This window comes from Zootermopsis nevadensis, unplaced genomic scaffold, assembly GCF_977971745.1.
Source record: "Zootermopsis nevadensis isolate Lab colony 2312 unplaced genomic scaffold, Znev_1.0 Znev_ptg000016l, whole genome shotgun sequence".
Lineage (NCBI taxonomy): Eukaryota > Metazoa > Arthropoda > Insecta > Blattodea > Termopsidae > Zootermopsis > Zootermopsis nevadensis.
The window spans coordinates 1,015,309-1,031,033 of NW_028259148.1; the positions used below are offsets into that span (position 1 = coordinate 1,015,309).

A 15,725-nucleotide genomic window follows, 5' to 3' on the forward strand; every position below is an offset into this window, starting at 1 on the left:
GTGTTTAGCAATGTCAAATGGGATGCTAGTCATTAAGGTGTTTTTGTTCTTACATTTGTAGAAGTCGGTGCTAAAATGTGTTTGTTTTCTCTGTTTCTTAAAGCTGAGGACATTTGGATCAATGGTGATATAAAACGTAAGGACAAAATTAAGAGTATGTGCTTAATTCAGTGTGTTCATGCTTGATGATTACTGACTTAATTTCACTGCTGTAACAAGATTCATTGCAAGTGTTACTAATGAATGCAACTCCTTATTTAGCAGAGCGCTGCGTTAGTTTATTTTGGTATTCTTTCACACATAATTCTTTTTACTGTACCTTTTCAAATGCTTGTGTATTTTAATAGTTTTCAGTCATATTGTAAAAAATTTTAAAACTATAACCACATTGTTTGAAGAGCTATCGGATTAGGTGATGGTATTCTGACATATGTAGAAGTCTTGTGGATTAGGCACAATTGTTTTAGCATTGTGATGTTTGTTTTTATGTGGGTTGCCCAAGAACTGATATACCATTCTTTCTCCCCACCCCCGTCCAAGCTAAAATTTATTATAAATTGTTTAAACTTGCACGAATACTGAGTTTGTTGGCTGCATGCTCTGTTTTTCAGTTCCACTCAAATATGTGATCTAGTACCACCAAGAAGCAGGGGTGTCGATGACCTGGGTACTTTGTTAGATCAAAGGCTCTTCATCTCACAAATAAATTTGTCATCCTCAGCTTTTTGCTGAGAGTCATCTTTTTTAAGTTTCCAAATAGAAAACATTCAGTGCTGTAATGAACTCGTCTGTCCTCTTGGCATCTTGCATTAAAATCACTCCTTCCTTCAGAATTACTAAGTGTTGGGATTGTGACTTCACCACCTAAGGGCATCACACGAATGCGTGTTTTGTTTGTAACACCATCTCAGTTTATATGATCTTGCATTGTCAGAAGGTTTTGAAGTTCTGCAGTTAGATGGGACAGTGTCGAAGCTTGCATGAATGAAAGTTTAATTTGTCTCCTATAGCGTGTTTTTTTAATGTGATGAATTACTTTCTGGGCTGTACATAATATGTTATTTTCTATCTCATGAAGTAAGCAGGTAATGGTTGATACTGTAAGTTTGAAACTGGACGTGATATTAAGGAACAATTTCTTTAAAATGGTGTATACTGGTTATAATATTCTGATTTCATGAGTACAAGTGACATCATCTAGCTCACAATTGATTTCAGTTGCGGGTACTTGTAGACACGGGAATGAACTCTCAGATTTGTAAAAGGTATAGCGTTAGTTGACAAACTGAGTGACTGCTAGCTACTCTAGAAAGACTGTGGTTCATGTGATTCGTAACTGCAGTGTTTTTTCCTGTACTACATTTTATTTTTTCTGAAGATATTACGTCAACTTCGTGTAGATATATTTACTAACTTTGGTTTGCGTTGCTTGTCACGTGAACTGGCAGGGTGATGTAGAGTAAGGATGACGTTTTTTAAAGTTGAGATGATGTTCAGTTTGGTGCCACAAAATATTGTATGACTGTTAAAGGGTGTGAAGAATGCCACAACTCGTATGAGCATGGCTGCCCTCGGCATCGAGTGCAGACTATATGTGACAAGCCCGTCCCTTCAAGGGCCTGGGCCACTTTACCAGCCTCTTATTTGGCAATTAACAAAGTTGGGACAACATCTGATGGATCACCAGGTGAGTAAGTACAGTTAAATATTGCTGCAACAAATATAAAAAAATTGTGGTTATGAACATTTGGTAATTCATTTTATTGTACAGATTCCAAGTAAAAAAAAATTATTAATAATAAATAATTATAAGAATATCTCTTTGTATGCATATGTATTCAATTTAACAGCATTAAAATCTTCAGTGCATGCAATGAAATTGTATGATGGAACTTTGGTGTTTTGTCATACATGTTTTTCATTGTGTAACATGTAGTCATGTGACTGCAGTTGCAGTTGTTAGTTTCACCATTCAGCCATTGAATTTTGAACCTTCAATTTGTAAAATAACATCAAATTGAAAACATTTGCATATATTGAAAAGGCTTGTATTTTAGGTCAGATTGATGTGAAACATCACAATTGTGTCATATCACATTGACTGTAAATATGTTGTGCACTTGGTGCGGAAAATTATTAAATCTTTTACATTTATGGCATTTGTTAATGTTTATTAATTTATTTTGTGTATTACACTTGTTATTTTAACTTAATATTCCAGGCCTGCAAGATGATAATAGTTTGAAAAATTCTCTGTGCTCTAAGTTTGAGGATTGAGGTGTTTTGAAAAATTCTAATTTGCTGTTAGTGTGTTATCATTTTCATTTACAATTTTTAATACATTAATCCATTGCTGATGGGATTAGGAAGGATGCCATACATTATATTGTTACATATATTAAATTTGATTTGATAATGTGACAAAGATCTCTGATTTATGATTCATATATTCGGAACAGTGTATGGCGTATTTGCTCGGAAAACAATTCCAAAGCGAACTCAGTTTGGGCCCATTGAGGGTGTACTGGTAAAGGCAGATGGCCCTCACGTGATTTTGGCTGGGGGAGAAGAACCACAGCTTGAGTTGTTGGTGGAATCGGAAACTGGAGCCATGTTGAAACTTGACATTGAAAGTGAGAGTAAGTGGTCAAGTCTTTATTATGTATCAGTAATGATGTGGTATTATGTGCTGCAGCTGGTGCATTATTTGTTATGTTGTTATCCCTTGTTTAATTATAATGGAATTTGGCGTTTAAAAGGAATTTAAATGAGGATATAAAAATTCACAATTTCGACAATGCTGTTATAGATTCATCTAACTGGATGCGGTTTGTGCGGGGAGCTGAAAGTTTCAAAGATCAGAATCTAATATTGAGTCAGCAGGGTCATTCTTTATATTTCACAACCACACGAGTAATCCACCCTCGACAGGAACTCCAAGTATGGTATAGCCTTCCGTATGCCAATAAGCGAGGACTACCCCTGCTTCAACCCGACCCAGGAAAAAGAGGTAATGCAGTCCATGGTTCTTCGGATCATATAAAGTTATAGATGCATATTCTTTTTCATTTAGTATTTTGAAATATTCAAATATAATACTGAGCTTGCTTTAGGAGTCTTGTTGGCAGCATGCAAACCAACAACACCAACAACTCTAGATGCTAGTAGTTACATTTTGTTATACCTTCCTTCAGAAAATTTATTTCTTATACTAGTAGAAAAGTTCTTGTCAAAACCATGAGATAGGTGGAGGAGATGCATAGTAACGTTGTACAGACTGAGGGGAGAAGGGTAACACAAGATACTTGGACCACAGAGTAGAATTTTTAAGTGAGAAGAAGACTGTATAAAGACTGGTTGTTGACCACAGGTATATTATTTTATTACTGCTTTCTAATGCACATTAGTATTCAGATGGTTTCTTTAAAAAACGATCAGAAATTGATTTGACAGATATTTAAGGTTTATTTCAACATAAAAAAATAACTGTTTTTTGTGGCATTAAGATTGGGCCAGGGATCGAAATTCGTTCTTTGAAGTTCCTGTAACTGAAGCTGTTGTTTTATTTCTAAAAATTGTAACTTTCTAATATTTTTCATGTTGGTGTAATATGAATTTCATTTGTATTCTAGTTGTTGAAGACCTGGAACATATGTGGCCATGCTTTGAATGTAATGAGAGGTTTGTCAGCTCTGAAGAGCTGCAGAAGCACTTGAATGTTCATGACAATGAACGGGTGAGTTGGGCGTGGTTTTATAAGCCTAGATGTTGTAAATCTGCATAGATTTTATGTAAGCTGCTGTAATCACAGTGTGTATCATACTTCTGTTTTTCTAACACCTGAATTTATTTCACGTAGGAGGAAGATGGAGAGCCTCTGAAATCAAAGTCTAAGAAATCTGGGCGAACATTTAGGCGCAAAGGTGTGTCACATTTTACACCAAAGAAATTTAAGTCAGATGGTGATAAACGTACTGAAGTAAGTACTCTCAGCTGGATATTTAATTAGAATTAAAAAATAGTAAGCTTGACTAACATTGATAATTCTGATATATATTTTGTATATATAATTCCATATTTTAAATTGTAAGTAGTTTTGAGAGACAATGCAGTATAATAACATTATTAATTTACAGTACAATGAAACACATTCCTAGACATTGTCTGCATCCATCCAACATAATCCCAGAATATTTCATGAAAATAACGAATGTTGTTCTTTCTCAAATGACTGATTATAACAAGCAAATGTTTCTGAAACACTTTTAGTGGTTTCTCGGATTTACAGTTGTACCCTTACCAGTGTCATGTCTGTCATCGAGCCTTTCCTCGCAACTACAGTTTGAAACGACACCAGCTTCTGCATGTTGGGGACAAGAAGTACATTTGTGAAATTTGTGGACATCAGTTCTCTCATGTGCACAACAGAGACAGGTCAGGAACTTGTCGTTTGTGACCTTAGAGTATCCTCAATGTATGTGTTTATTTTTTGCTGTATTGGGTGTTTCAGCCAATGAAAATGAAACTTTCTTGTTGAGTACAAATAAGATACCTAATATTTCTTCATAATTTTAATTAATTTTGCTTAGTTAGTTCCTTATTACTTAAGCTTTGAATTATAAGTAGACTTCTAATGTCCTGGTCTAAAATTGTTGTAGGATTGTTAGTGTTGTGGATATGAAATATAAGTAGAAAATAAACTAATATAAAAGAACAAAATTTAGTCCCACGGTACATTTTTATTCACTTTATCTTAGCACTGTCTTGTTTTCAGGCACGGTTCACATTATGCGGTTTGCGCCATGCGGTTGTTTTTACCATAGATGGCTCATTAAGTGTTCACATTCAACTGTGCGGCCATAAGTGCAGTGCGCCTAACCGCGCGGTTGTGTTACCATGAGTTCAAATGCAGGCATTCAGTTGCCCGAGCGGTTCGACCGATGAAGCACGTGTAAAATGAATAAAGTACGAGACATGCAGCCTCCTCCACGTCCATGGTGAATCTGGCTGCCGCGTCGCCAACCGCCCTGTCTGAACACTATCATTGAACCGCGCGGCGCAAACTGCGTAATGTGAACCATGCCTTAGTGTGATACTTTTTGTGTTACAGGCATGTTCGAAAACACCATAAAAATTATGGCAGTGACAACAGTGGGAAATTTACTTCCAACACAGTTTTGAAGAAGAAGCCACCAGGGTGAGTTAAGTCGTGAATTAGTGTTTACTGATGACAAATGATTTTAAATGTTGAAAGTTAAGTGTTTGGTAGTGGTTTGCACTTGGACTCTATTCATCACAGATAATGGATTTTGTTCTTACAGATTTTGATTAAATAACTCAGAAGCTGCAAAACTATTTTTAAATACAGTTGTTTACATAGAATTAGTTTTAATGGAGATGTTATTTTGTATGAACTACTGTTGTATTGGTATTAATTAAGTTTAGTTCTTGTATTTCAGTATTTTGACAAGGTTTCCAGATATGAAAGGTTGCTATGAATATTTTTAATAAGTAGTCATGTGGTCCTCCAGCTTGGGGGTTGGGTTGGAGGCTAACAGCTCCCCGCCGTAAGAAACTAGCGAGTTAACGAAATGTTACCGAGGCTTACTGCCGTTGCCATGTCGGCAATATTTAAGAATGATTTATGGTCACGGATATTCTTTGCATTTCAGGCCTGGTAATGAGTGGTTATGTTCACACTGCAGTCTGACTTTCACCAGTGCGTCAGTCTTGAATCTTCATACTCTAGCCCATGCAGCAGACAACTTAGAGGAAACAGAAATTATCACTGGACTGCCATCTGATTTCTATTCAGTGTACCATGCTGGGGAATTTCTTGTACAAAATGGTGATGTGCAGTGTCCACAGTGTACACAGGTACATTTCACACTGTACAGTGTTCAGTACCAGGGAATGAATTGCAAATAGTGACAATTTGAAAATTTCAGAAAATGTTTACTCACGTACAGTTTCTCTAATGGCACTGTCAGTAGCTCAGACCATATAACATTAAAGAAAATGAACTGATTTATTGAATTACATTTTACTCTTTAATGGTAGTATAGTTCCAGTAGATTTAGAATATATCAATTGAAATTAAATGTACAAAAATGTGTATTATTTATTATAAATAATTTCCAAATAATGAAACAGGTAATCCTGTGACAGTTGTTAAAAGTAGAGCAGAATAATGATAAACACATACACGAAGGTCTGGTGGTTTTAAATTAAATATTTTCAAAAGTGATAATTGGATAATTATTCAAATATAAATTATTTGAATAATTAATCGGCAGTTTTCAGATTTTTCTTTTCTCGCTGTATAATTCTGCATTTTGTATTTTAAGGTAGGTACACAGCCCTGTTGACTTAAAGTATCTGTGATGTACTTTTTCTTTTTTGTATCGGTGTTTCAATCTGTTCAGCTGAATACTAAATATAACTGCTCGTGTGTTTAATAGATGCATGTATATCTCTTTCCCTCAGGAATTCCCTAGCAAAAAGGAACTGATTGATCACGTATCAGCGCATGGTAAACCAACTGCTCCACAGCTACGCTCTCGCCTGCGTTCCGTAAACCCTGCTAAGCCATGGAAGTGTGATCTTTGTTACAAGAGCTTTGCAGCAGAAGATCGCCTTCAGGTTAGAAAATGTAAAATCTAATTATTTATAATAGGTGAACAGACCATATGTATTGACTTTGAGGTTTGTCTACTCAGAACTTTATTTTGGTGGCTTTGATCCTGTTGCTCAGAATGCCTCATTTCAGTCTTAATTCCCTTTATAAATCTTTTTTAAAAATTCAGAAATATTTGTCTTAGAGCGAGGAAGTTTAGTTCTTTTATTTCAGTCTGTTACGAGAATTTTCCGTAAAATTGTGTGTTTTATCAATTTGCTATTTGTGTATTATAGGCGTACTTGTGTTTTACAGCATCACATGTTGGTACACGGGGCTGAAGAATCCAAGCCCCTGCAGTGTGACATATGCTATAAGCGTTTCCTCAATAATTCTGCTCTGGCTTGCCACATAAAAATTCACACAGGTTTGTTGACATTTTCTTAATTGCGCTAATTTGTTTACCATTGTTTCCGTTTATACCTTAAATAATGACGTATAAATTCCCATTTCACCCTTTGAACAGCATTTATTTTCTGAGCATTTAAGACTTACCTGAGAGAAGGCTTTAGATATAAAAATATTCAGGCAGTCTGATTTTTTTCACTGACAGAATCTTTAAAAACAGAACAACTTGTCAGGTATATAAAACAACATGTTTTTACTCCAGATTCTAATGTGGAGGTTAAAGTTACCTTAAGAAGCCTGACATCCTGTTATGTTTGAAGACTTGAACATCATGTTTCAAAGAAATTCATATTGTGAAAGCTAAGAACAAATTTATAATAATTTTTGTGTGTGCTTCAGATTTTACATTGTTTCCTATAGATAACAAGTTGAAATCATTCAATCATTTGTATGCTTCAGGTGTTATAACATTTCTGTGTGTTGGTTTAAATATAACATTTAAAAATGTGTAAATTAATTTGTGCAGTTCAACCTAATTAATGCTAATTAAATGATAATTTAAGAGTAAAGTAAAGAGAAGCTCTAGTAAAAGGGATATTGGGTTTGTTTTTAAAACATGAAAGGAATGCCTGTTTAAATTTATTAGACATTGCCCAAAATGTGGCTTCCATCTTTGTACATTTTTACATTTTTTTTTTGTTAACACTTATCACTGTTTGTCTCATTTCAAATAGAGAAGAAGATCTTTGAATGTCCAATTTGCAAGGCAGTCTTTGACCAGGTCCTTGCTTTGAAAGAACATATACACATTCACTCAGAAAATGGATTATTTACTTGTCCGCAGTGCAGTAAGGTGAGCTTTCATTATTTATATTACTTCAGAAACAGGAATAAAAGCTTTGTACAGTGTTTCTAGTGAACTTGTCTGTACCTTTTTCCAGTGTTTAGACGTGTTCCCCAAATGACTGTAAATTTCAAACCAACTGAAGAAATATCTGATAAAGAACATGATAAATTCCTCTCATCAGCAATACCAACATTGTTATCACATAGTTGTAAGGGGTTATCTGCAAATTTAATGTCCATGAACTGTTTCATCCGTGTATTTGAAATATGCTAAAATAACGGCATGGGTATAGATGGCTGGATGGATGGGCGGATGTATGAGTGAGCTGAGATGTGAGGGCTGTCCGGTAGTTGGCGAGTGTGGGTGCTTGTACTGCTTGGATGGTGGGATGAGCAGATGACTAGTTAATGGATGGGTGGACAGTCTATTACTGGTTATATGACTGCATTTATAGCCATTTACTAAGGAGGAAGGCACAGATTGGTTCTTGGAAAGATTTTAATATATATGCTTTCCATATATGACGCTTCTTCAAATGAAATTTGTTCAGAGATTGTTCTGGACGAAGGAGTACAGGCCATTGAAAGTAGTTCCCATGAGGACTGAATTTGAACAACCTTCATATATTGGTATATTTTAATTCCCTCTTATGTTAATAGTCCTGAGAGCTTATCTTTAGTTTGGCATTACAGTGAAACCTCGATGCATCGTTTTCGGCGGGGGTGGGAAATAAAAACGATGAATGCGGGAAAACGATAGATGCGGGAAAGCATTAAAAATTTAAAAAAAACAATGTTTCTCTTTCAAAGTTACTTCTTTTTACCAAAAAAGTCTTTAATGGACAACTGGTTTGTCGAAACTTTACGTTTTAGACCAAACAGAGCACTTTCCACGTTCAAAGTGTTTTCCTCGTCACGTTCACTAATATTAAGCGCATAAAAGAACGACTTCACTTTCGCCAATGCAGCGTGTGCTTCGGCAAAACTCGGCAAAGCTTCGGGCTCGCATTCGTCGTCTCCCTCTTCCTCACCACTCCAACCCCCTTTGCGGACAATAACAGGAAGAATGGAAATACTATTACTGCCGAACTCAACGAAACGTAGCTGTAGAAGACCCTGAACCGCTGGAAACGAGATGAACCAGAAGAATGAAAAGTGCCGCCAGCCTTTCCTTTGTACTTGTAATAAAAGCATTTGTGAAGAAATTCACACTGCACATGCCATCTGGCATCGCTGGAACGAAATATGAGTGCACCCTAATTAAAATCGTAAAATTTCTGACAATGAGCACCGCCATTCACTCCAATATCACCCCTGCACCGCTGACCCTCATTCCAAAAGAATGTGCTGGTTGGGCGACATAACAGGTTACCGCTACTGCGTATTCCAAAAACATTGTGCGTCTTTCGGTATTAATTTATCTCAAAACCCAGCATTTTAAATTCTCAGAAACGATCATTGCGGGAAAATTGTGGGCCGGGACTAAGATTTTTGAACGATCGATGCGATAAAACGATAGTTCGAGGAACGATAGAAGCGGGAAAATGTAACATTATTTTATATGGGATGTATTCGGGACCGAACAAAACGGACGATGCATCCGGGAAAACGATAGTTCCGGGAACGATGGATAGAGGTTTCACTGTATTTCAGAATGATTTTTTCTTTGGTGTTCACATTGTTTCTGTGTTGACCAATACTCCTTTTCACACTTTCAACTTGAACACAGAACCACCAGTATTGGAGCGTTACGTGAAATATGCAGAGGACGGAAACAGTGTTGACTATTCTTTGTGACTATGACAAATTTGAAACACTGTTTAATGACCCTGTTGACCTACCAGGTGTTTGACGAGTACATTCAGATACGCAAGCATGTGCGTGCATTCCATGGTGGCAAGCGATTCCCATGTGGACTGTGCGAAAAAGAATTTCCCCGTCCGGATAAATTGAAGCTCCACATGCTCAGGTGCCCAGCCGCCAGTTCATTCTCATCCAATGTTCTGTTTGCTCGCTCATTCTTTATTCTCTATTTTTATATATGTTAGTATGAAAACTTATGATGACATGCAACTGTTGACTGATAATGTGTTATTAAGTGTTCGCCTTGTATTTTTATGTCAATATTTGTTTGGTTTATTGGCAGCATTGGATACCCTGATTCCTAAACTTCGGAATATCTCATTTTTGCATTGTTGTGCTAAAACATTTATTAATCTATTCAAATTTTCTTTCGTTTGTTCATATGTCGTAAAAACAGTATTAACCAAGACACGCCGATGTAATTTACACAAAAGAGGAAACTAGGATCAGGCTACTATTTTCTGATACAGTGTGTCCAGAAAGTCACTCTGGAGTTTTATGGTGCTGTGTGTTGTTAATTACTATCTGAAATGAAAATTAACTCAAAACATTCTGTCAATATATTTCCACATTCGATCCTTTTATGGCATGACAGATATCTAACTGATACCTGTTTTCAACCTGCACATACACCTTAGCAAATCTGTAATTAAATGCTCCCCGTATGTATTAATTGTACTTGTTATCCACCCCGTTGATATAAAATCTAAAAATCACCGTAAAACTATTCAGTATACCTGTAAATCATTGAATTAGTGTGGCCTTCATAACAAAGTTATAGGACCTCCTTGTTTGCCAAGACTGCAGCATCCGGAAACATTTATATGGATATGCTGGAGAATGTCATCTTTCCACAGATGAAAGGAGAAATTGGAATTTTTCAGCTAGATGAAATGCTGTTTTGTTACAGAAATGCTAGTCATGCCATGATGTGCAGTGAATTCTGTGACCACTTTGCCCCTCTCCATTTCATATAAGAGGATTAAATTAGTGAAAACTGTAATATGATATTTTGCTTTGTTTCGTGTATTACTGTGTGAAAGTAATTGAAACATATTTTCTGTATGAATAAACCCCTATCTTCATTACATATTTGAAATTGTTTAAAACACCAGAACTGTGATGCATTATTGCCCTTCAGTTTCTGCGACATTGTCTAATACATAAGTTAGACAGTTGCAGTAATGTTCAAAGGACTCCCTCAAATGATGTGTGGTTCAAGCCCTAAAGAAGTTTTATGCATCATCCATAATGCAGTTTTTTGGTAGCGTCTGAAACAATGGATCAAATGTTTGGGGGGAAATCTCGAATTATTGTATTGTATGCAAAGTTCGCGTGCTTTTTAATAGTTGCGTAAAAAAGATTGTACTCTGTTTTGCGCAGAATATGAAGATTTACATTTTAATTTTATGTGCAACGAAGCATACGCTTTCCCTGTAGAATGTCATCTTCAGCTGATCAGTGACCCTTCTGGTCAGTAAGCTTGTGGTTAATCATTATTTTTTGGTTAGGTTAGGTTAGGTTAGGTTAGGTTATACATTAACAGTAATGTATGTTTGTACAGTAAAAACTTTTGTTGCGTAGAAAAGTTCCATAATTTTCTTGCTTTGTTTCAGATGCTCATATTTAATGTATTTAGTTTTTATGTAAGCATCTGGGCTCTGTGTGTTTAGTTTGATGATGGGAGTTGCAAAACATTGTTTCACTTATTTCTACAGTACAACCAACCAGGCATTGTAAAAAGTGACATTACATTTACAGTAAGGACAAATCTGTATATTATATGTTGGGAATCTTTTTAATAATTGTTATTTTCTTTAACTCTTACATGTTTTGTTTTGAACTACATTATCACATTACACTGATCTTTCTCCCATTATGGAATGAATAAAGTAAGGATCGCACATCTCATGAAAACTGTTCATATATTTGGCATGGTGGTTGTTATTTGTGAAGTGCTCATGAATACAATTTCTTTTTCAGTGTTTGTTATTCTGAATTTTCTGTCACTTGGTACTGTTTGTTTATTTATTACAATATCTGGATGTTTTATTGGCATTGTTTGGAGCAAAGGGCTGATGAGACAGACAAAATTTTGCCAGGAATGACTGTCTTTTTTTTTGTCCAACTGGAACTTTTTCAAAATTACTCAGAATTCTATTCTTTAAGAAGACGTAGATTACACCCTGTCATGCCATCATGACACTTAGACTTTGTAACTTTGTCTTGTTAACGGTTGAGCTATTTTGCCTGTGTCATGGTAATGACAGCAAGTCCTTTGTTCCATACAGTATCTGCTAGTCTTCTTTTTCTTGTTTTATCTGGATGTTTGTTTGTTTGTTTGTTCTGGGTCTGTCTCTGCTAGGTGTTTGATGAGTACAGTCTGATCCGTAAACACATTCGAGCATTCCACAGTGACAGGAAGCACACTTGCTCATACTGTTCCAAGCCGTTCCCAACGCTCGACAAACTCAGAATGCATATGCTCAGGTAACCTTACTCTTTCTTCCTTCCTTCATATGCAGGGTTGAAGGACTGGCATATATCTGTTTGGGTGACGTGACTCAACTTTACAGTCTTTTAGTATTTTGAAGGTGCGTGGTTTCCCGCTTTTATACCTGTCTGCTACCATATTACATAATGATAAGTTTCAGACCATGAAAGATATAACAACATTCGTTCACATTTAAGCTGGTGCTGCGTTCAGGGCATTACCAATTTTGGAGATTGAATTAAACACAGGTGAAGTTTATGGAAAAGCTGGACAATTTACACTTTCTCGCTTGATGTAGAATGTTCCCTGTAATTTATATTTCACATACTTAATTTTAAACTAATTTTATAATGGATTTTTAGAATTAAGCAGATTTTAAGAAGATAAAAGGATAAAGTTAATAACTTTAGTTTTATTAGACCATCATTTATAACTTATAACATATTTGTGGTTTCAGTATTTTATTATGTGCCCTATTTTTGGAGGGGGGAGCTTATGTTCATTTTCTGGAGCAATACAATATTTGCAAGTCCAACTGTTCAGTTATAATATAAGTTGTACTTGATGGTTAATAAAAATTAAGTTGTTACTGAACTGATACGGTGGAATGTAGTTAAATTTTACAACAGTTTCTGATTTTTGATTCTCATTAATGAATTAGAATTCAGACCATGTGCCAGTTATGTGATAATCATTAATTAATTCGGCTTGTATGTAAAAATCACTTACGCTGTCATGAAAATTTTTAGATCTTTAGTGGTTTCTCATGTGAGTTTGTTAAACTAAATAATGTGTGTAATGACACTGTAAGTTTGCATCTTTCTACAAACTGTAAGTTTAAGGAGACTATAGCCCAGATGGTAATACCATTCTGTGTTACTATACTTTAGGATCCTACTGCTGTAAGTATTTCTCATGTATCCTTTTTGTAAATTTTACATATTTACCATGTAAAGTTTTTCCCTAACAATAAATTAATAAGAGCAGATAACAGCTGGTAAGTTGACCATGGTTTTTTTTAAGTGGACAATATCATATTGACAAAATACAAATTGATTAATGTCTCAAAGATTATTACATATATTTTAATTCACTTTATACATAACATTGTTTGGTTTTTGCTTCCTGTTAGTCGTTCTGTAGTGGTATGGTACGACGTGCAATGCTTGGATTGTTGTTACCTTTTTATAATGACCCATAGTTTTGTTTGCTTGCTTTTGTGTTGGGTGGACTGAATATACAGGTAGCCCTTGATTTTCGCCAGGGATGCGTTCCTGGATGAACTGGCGGAAACGGAATCGGCGTAAATTGGAACTCTTTTTTAATGTAAATCAATGGAAGGTCAATGACATGCGTTCTCAGCACACAAACATTGACGAGTAATATAATGGCATGAAATTTTAAAGCTCTGAAATAATGTAAATAAAATAAAGGGAATTTAAAAAATATCTTTCATATACTTACAATCGGCAGTTCATTGCTCCCCATGATTGACTGCGATTCTTTCACGTGATTGATGTGTACAGTCATCTCTGCTGTTATGGGATAGTTGCATTCATGTAAGACGCAGACCTATAGAAAATCGCGTAGTAAAAATAACCCTGGTACCTCCACAGAGATTAAATTAGTCCTTTGAAAGTTTAAAGTGCCAGGAATGAAATTATATAAGAGCAAACTAGCATATGCAAAAGTTTGTATTTCACAAACAGCTTTTACCGATTCATCGATCTCATTGGAGCAAATTCGCGTTAACGAAACATATGAAATTACAGAGATGACTGTATTTATAATTTTTATTCAAAATCTGCGATGTAAGAATTACGATTTAGTATAAGAATCAGCACGAGAAACATTGTAAAACCTTATAAATAATTGTTTTGTTTTGTTTTTTGTATTTTTTTCCACTTTTTGACTTACTGGTTTCTGAATCGGCGCAAATCAAGGGCTGCCTGTAATTATAATTGGTAAACAGCAATTTTGGGACATATTCTTTATGTTTTATTACTCATGTATTCTTCAGAGTGTGTGCACACAGGTTATAAACATCAGTGATGAATGTGCTTTAGAATATTGTTTACTGTATATATGTGTTTTCTTGTTAAATCATTATTACCAACATATAATTTTAGTTACTCATTTGGATTTTCAACAATGGAACCACTTATAAATCTTTATTTTTTGTGTGTTTGACATATATACATTTTTTGTAATGTAATTCTTATCATGTGCATTTGTAGTACTGCAAGAATTTAAGCAAATTAGTTGACCAGTAATTTGCATAGCAGTTAAAAGGAAAATAACAAAATTGTGGCCATTATTTCTATGTTGTTTTTCCCCCCCCCCGATATTCTAGAAAGATCTGTAATACTTTTCTTGTGTGTATTTTATATATTGTAATTTATTTTATGCTTTGCGGTTTTTTGTTAAACTTAAAATATTCTGTTAATGACGTTAAATTCTACTGTTTTTTAAAGGCATTCAGATCACCGCGAATTCCTGTGTGCCAACTGTGGGAAGCAGTTTAAACGCAAGGACAAGTTGAAAGAGCATATGAAACGTATGCATTCGGCCGAACGGGAACTGCGACTTTCCATGAAACCTTATCACACGCCAACTGCCAAGAAATTCATGCCCAAGGTACAGGTAAAGTTATCCTGTGTTGCAGCTCTGTTTGTTTTCTCAGTTGCAGTTTCAGCACTGTAGTTGCTTATACCATCTTTCAGGTAACTTAATACATTCTTCTTCTTCTGTGGCGCAACAGCCCAAAGTCGAGCCTTGACCTCCTCCCATGTGGAAGGTTTCTTTGTCTTTGAAGTGTGCATTTACTCAATCCTGGTTTGACTGCTAGAGCCATCTAGTAGTGAATCAGGAGGGAGAAATGGCCACTGAATTTTGCTTACGAAACATCTCGTTCATGTTCGTAAGGTTCTTTTACATGTAGTTGATCTATGACATGTAGGACTGCCGGCTTTACTTCCCCTTCGAAGGAAGTTGTGCTACAGATTTTTATCGCCCTTAAAAATCCATCAACCTCAGCCGGGTTTGAACCTGCGAACCTTGGTTCCAGAAGGCATGTCTATTTGTGATATGTTAGGGATTTTGTCATCATGGTTCAAAACTTTTGATATCTGGTTGGTTCTCATAACAAACGTCTGATAAACTTGTTGTTAGGTAGCTGTCATATTTCTGTTATGATTGTGATATGGCATGAATATTATGTTTCAGGTTTCTCCAACAGATTATCATCGATTTATCTACAAATGCCACACTTGTCTCTTGGGGTTTAAGCGTCGTGGAATGCTTGTGAATCACCTGGCAAAGCGTCATCCTGACATCAGTCCTGATTCTGTTCCTGAACTTAACTTGCCGATCCTGAAAACAACCCGAGACTATTACTGTCAGTATTGTGAAAAGGTGACTATAATTTTTATTAACTGTTGATTGTAAGATGGCGTTATAGAGCAGTTGTGATACATTTTTATGTCATATTTGTGCTTA

The 15,725-nt window shown here is 35.6% G+C and overlaps 1 protein-coding gene across 6 annotated transcripts in view; it reads left to right on the forward strand.

The window, feature by feature from the left end:
• The window catches only part of LOC110828735 (uncharacterized), a 28,320-nt gene that overhangs the window by 5,579 nt on the left and 7,016 nt on the right, over positions 1–15,725 (forward strand). For 3 of the 6 annotated variants that reach the window (XM_087349338.1, XM_087349340.1, XM_087349339.1), the window contains exons 7-21: positions 104–136; positions 1,532–1,687; positions 2,460–2,639; positions 2,810–3,010; positions 3,633–3,736; positions 3,860–3,979; positions 4,289–4,434; positions 5,111–5,197; positions 5,673–5,877; positions 6,487–6,642; positions 6,932–7,043; positions 7,759–7,877; positions 12,099–12,223; positions 14,702–14,870; positions 15,453–15,641. In XM_087349338.1, the coding sequence (XP_087205464.1) occupies positions 104–136; positions 1,532–1,687; positions 2,460–2,639; positions 2,810–3,010; positions 3,633–3,736; positions 3,860–3,979; positions 4,289–4,434; positions 5,111–5,197; positions 5,673–5,877; positions 6,487–6,642; positions 6,932–7,043; positions 7,759–7,877; positions 12,099–12,223; positions 14,702–14,870; positions 15,453–15,641 (2,102 nt within the window). The remainder of the gene's footprint in view (positions 1–103; positions 137–1,531; positions 1,688–2,459; positions 2,640–2,809; positions 3,011–3,632; positions 3,737–3,859; positions 3,980–4,288; positions 4,435–5,110; positions 5,198–5,672; positions 5,878–6,486; positions 6,643–6,931; positions 7,044–7,758; positions 7,878–12,098; positions 12,224–14,701; positions 14,871–15,452; positions 15,642–15,725) is intronic. The other 3 variants (XM_022061722.2, XM_087349342.1, XM_087349341.1) reach the window with 3 other exon arrangements.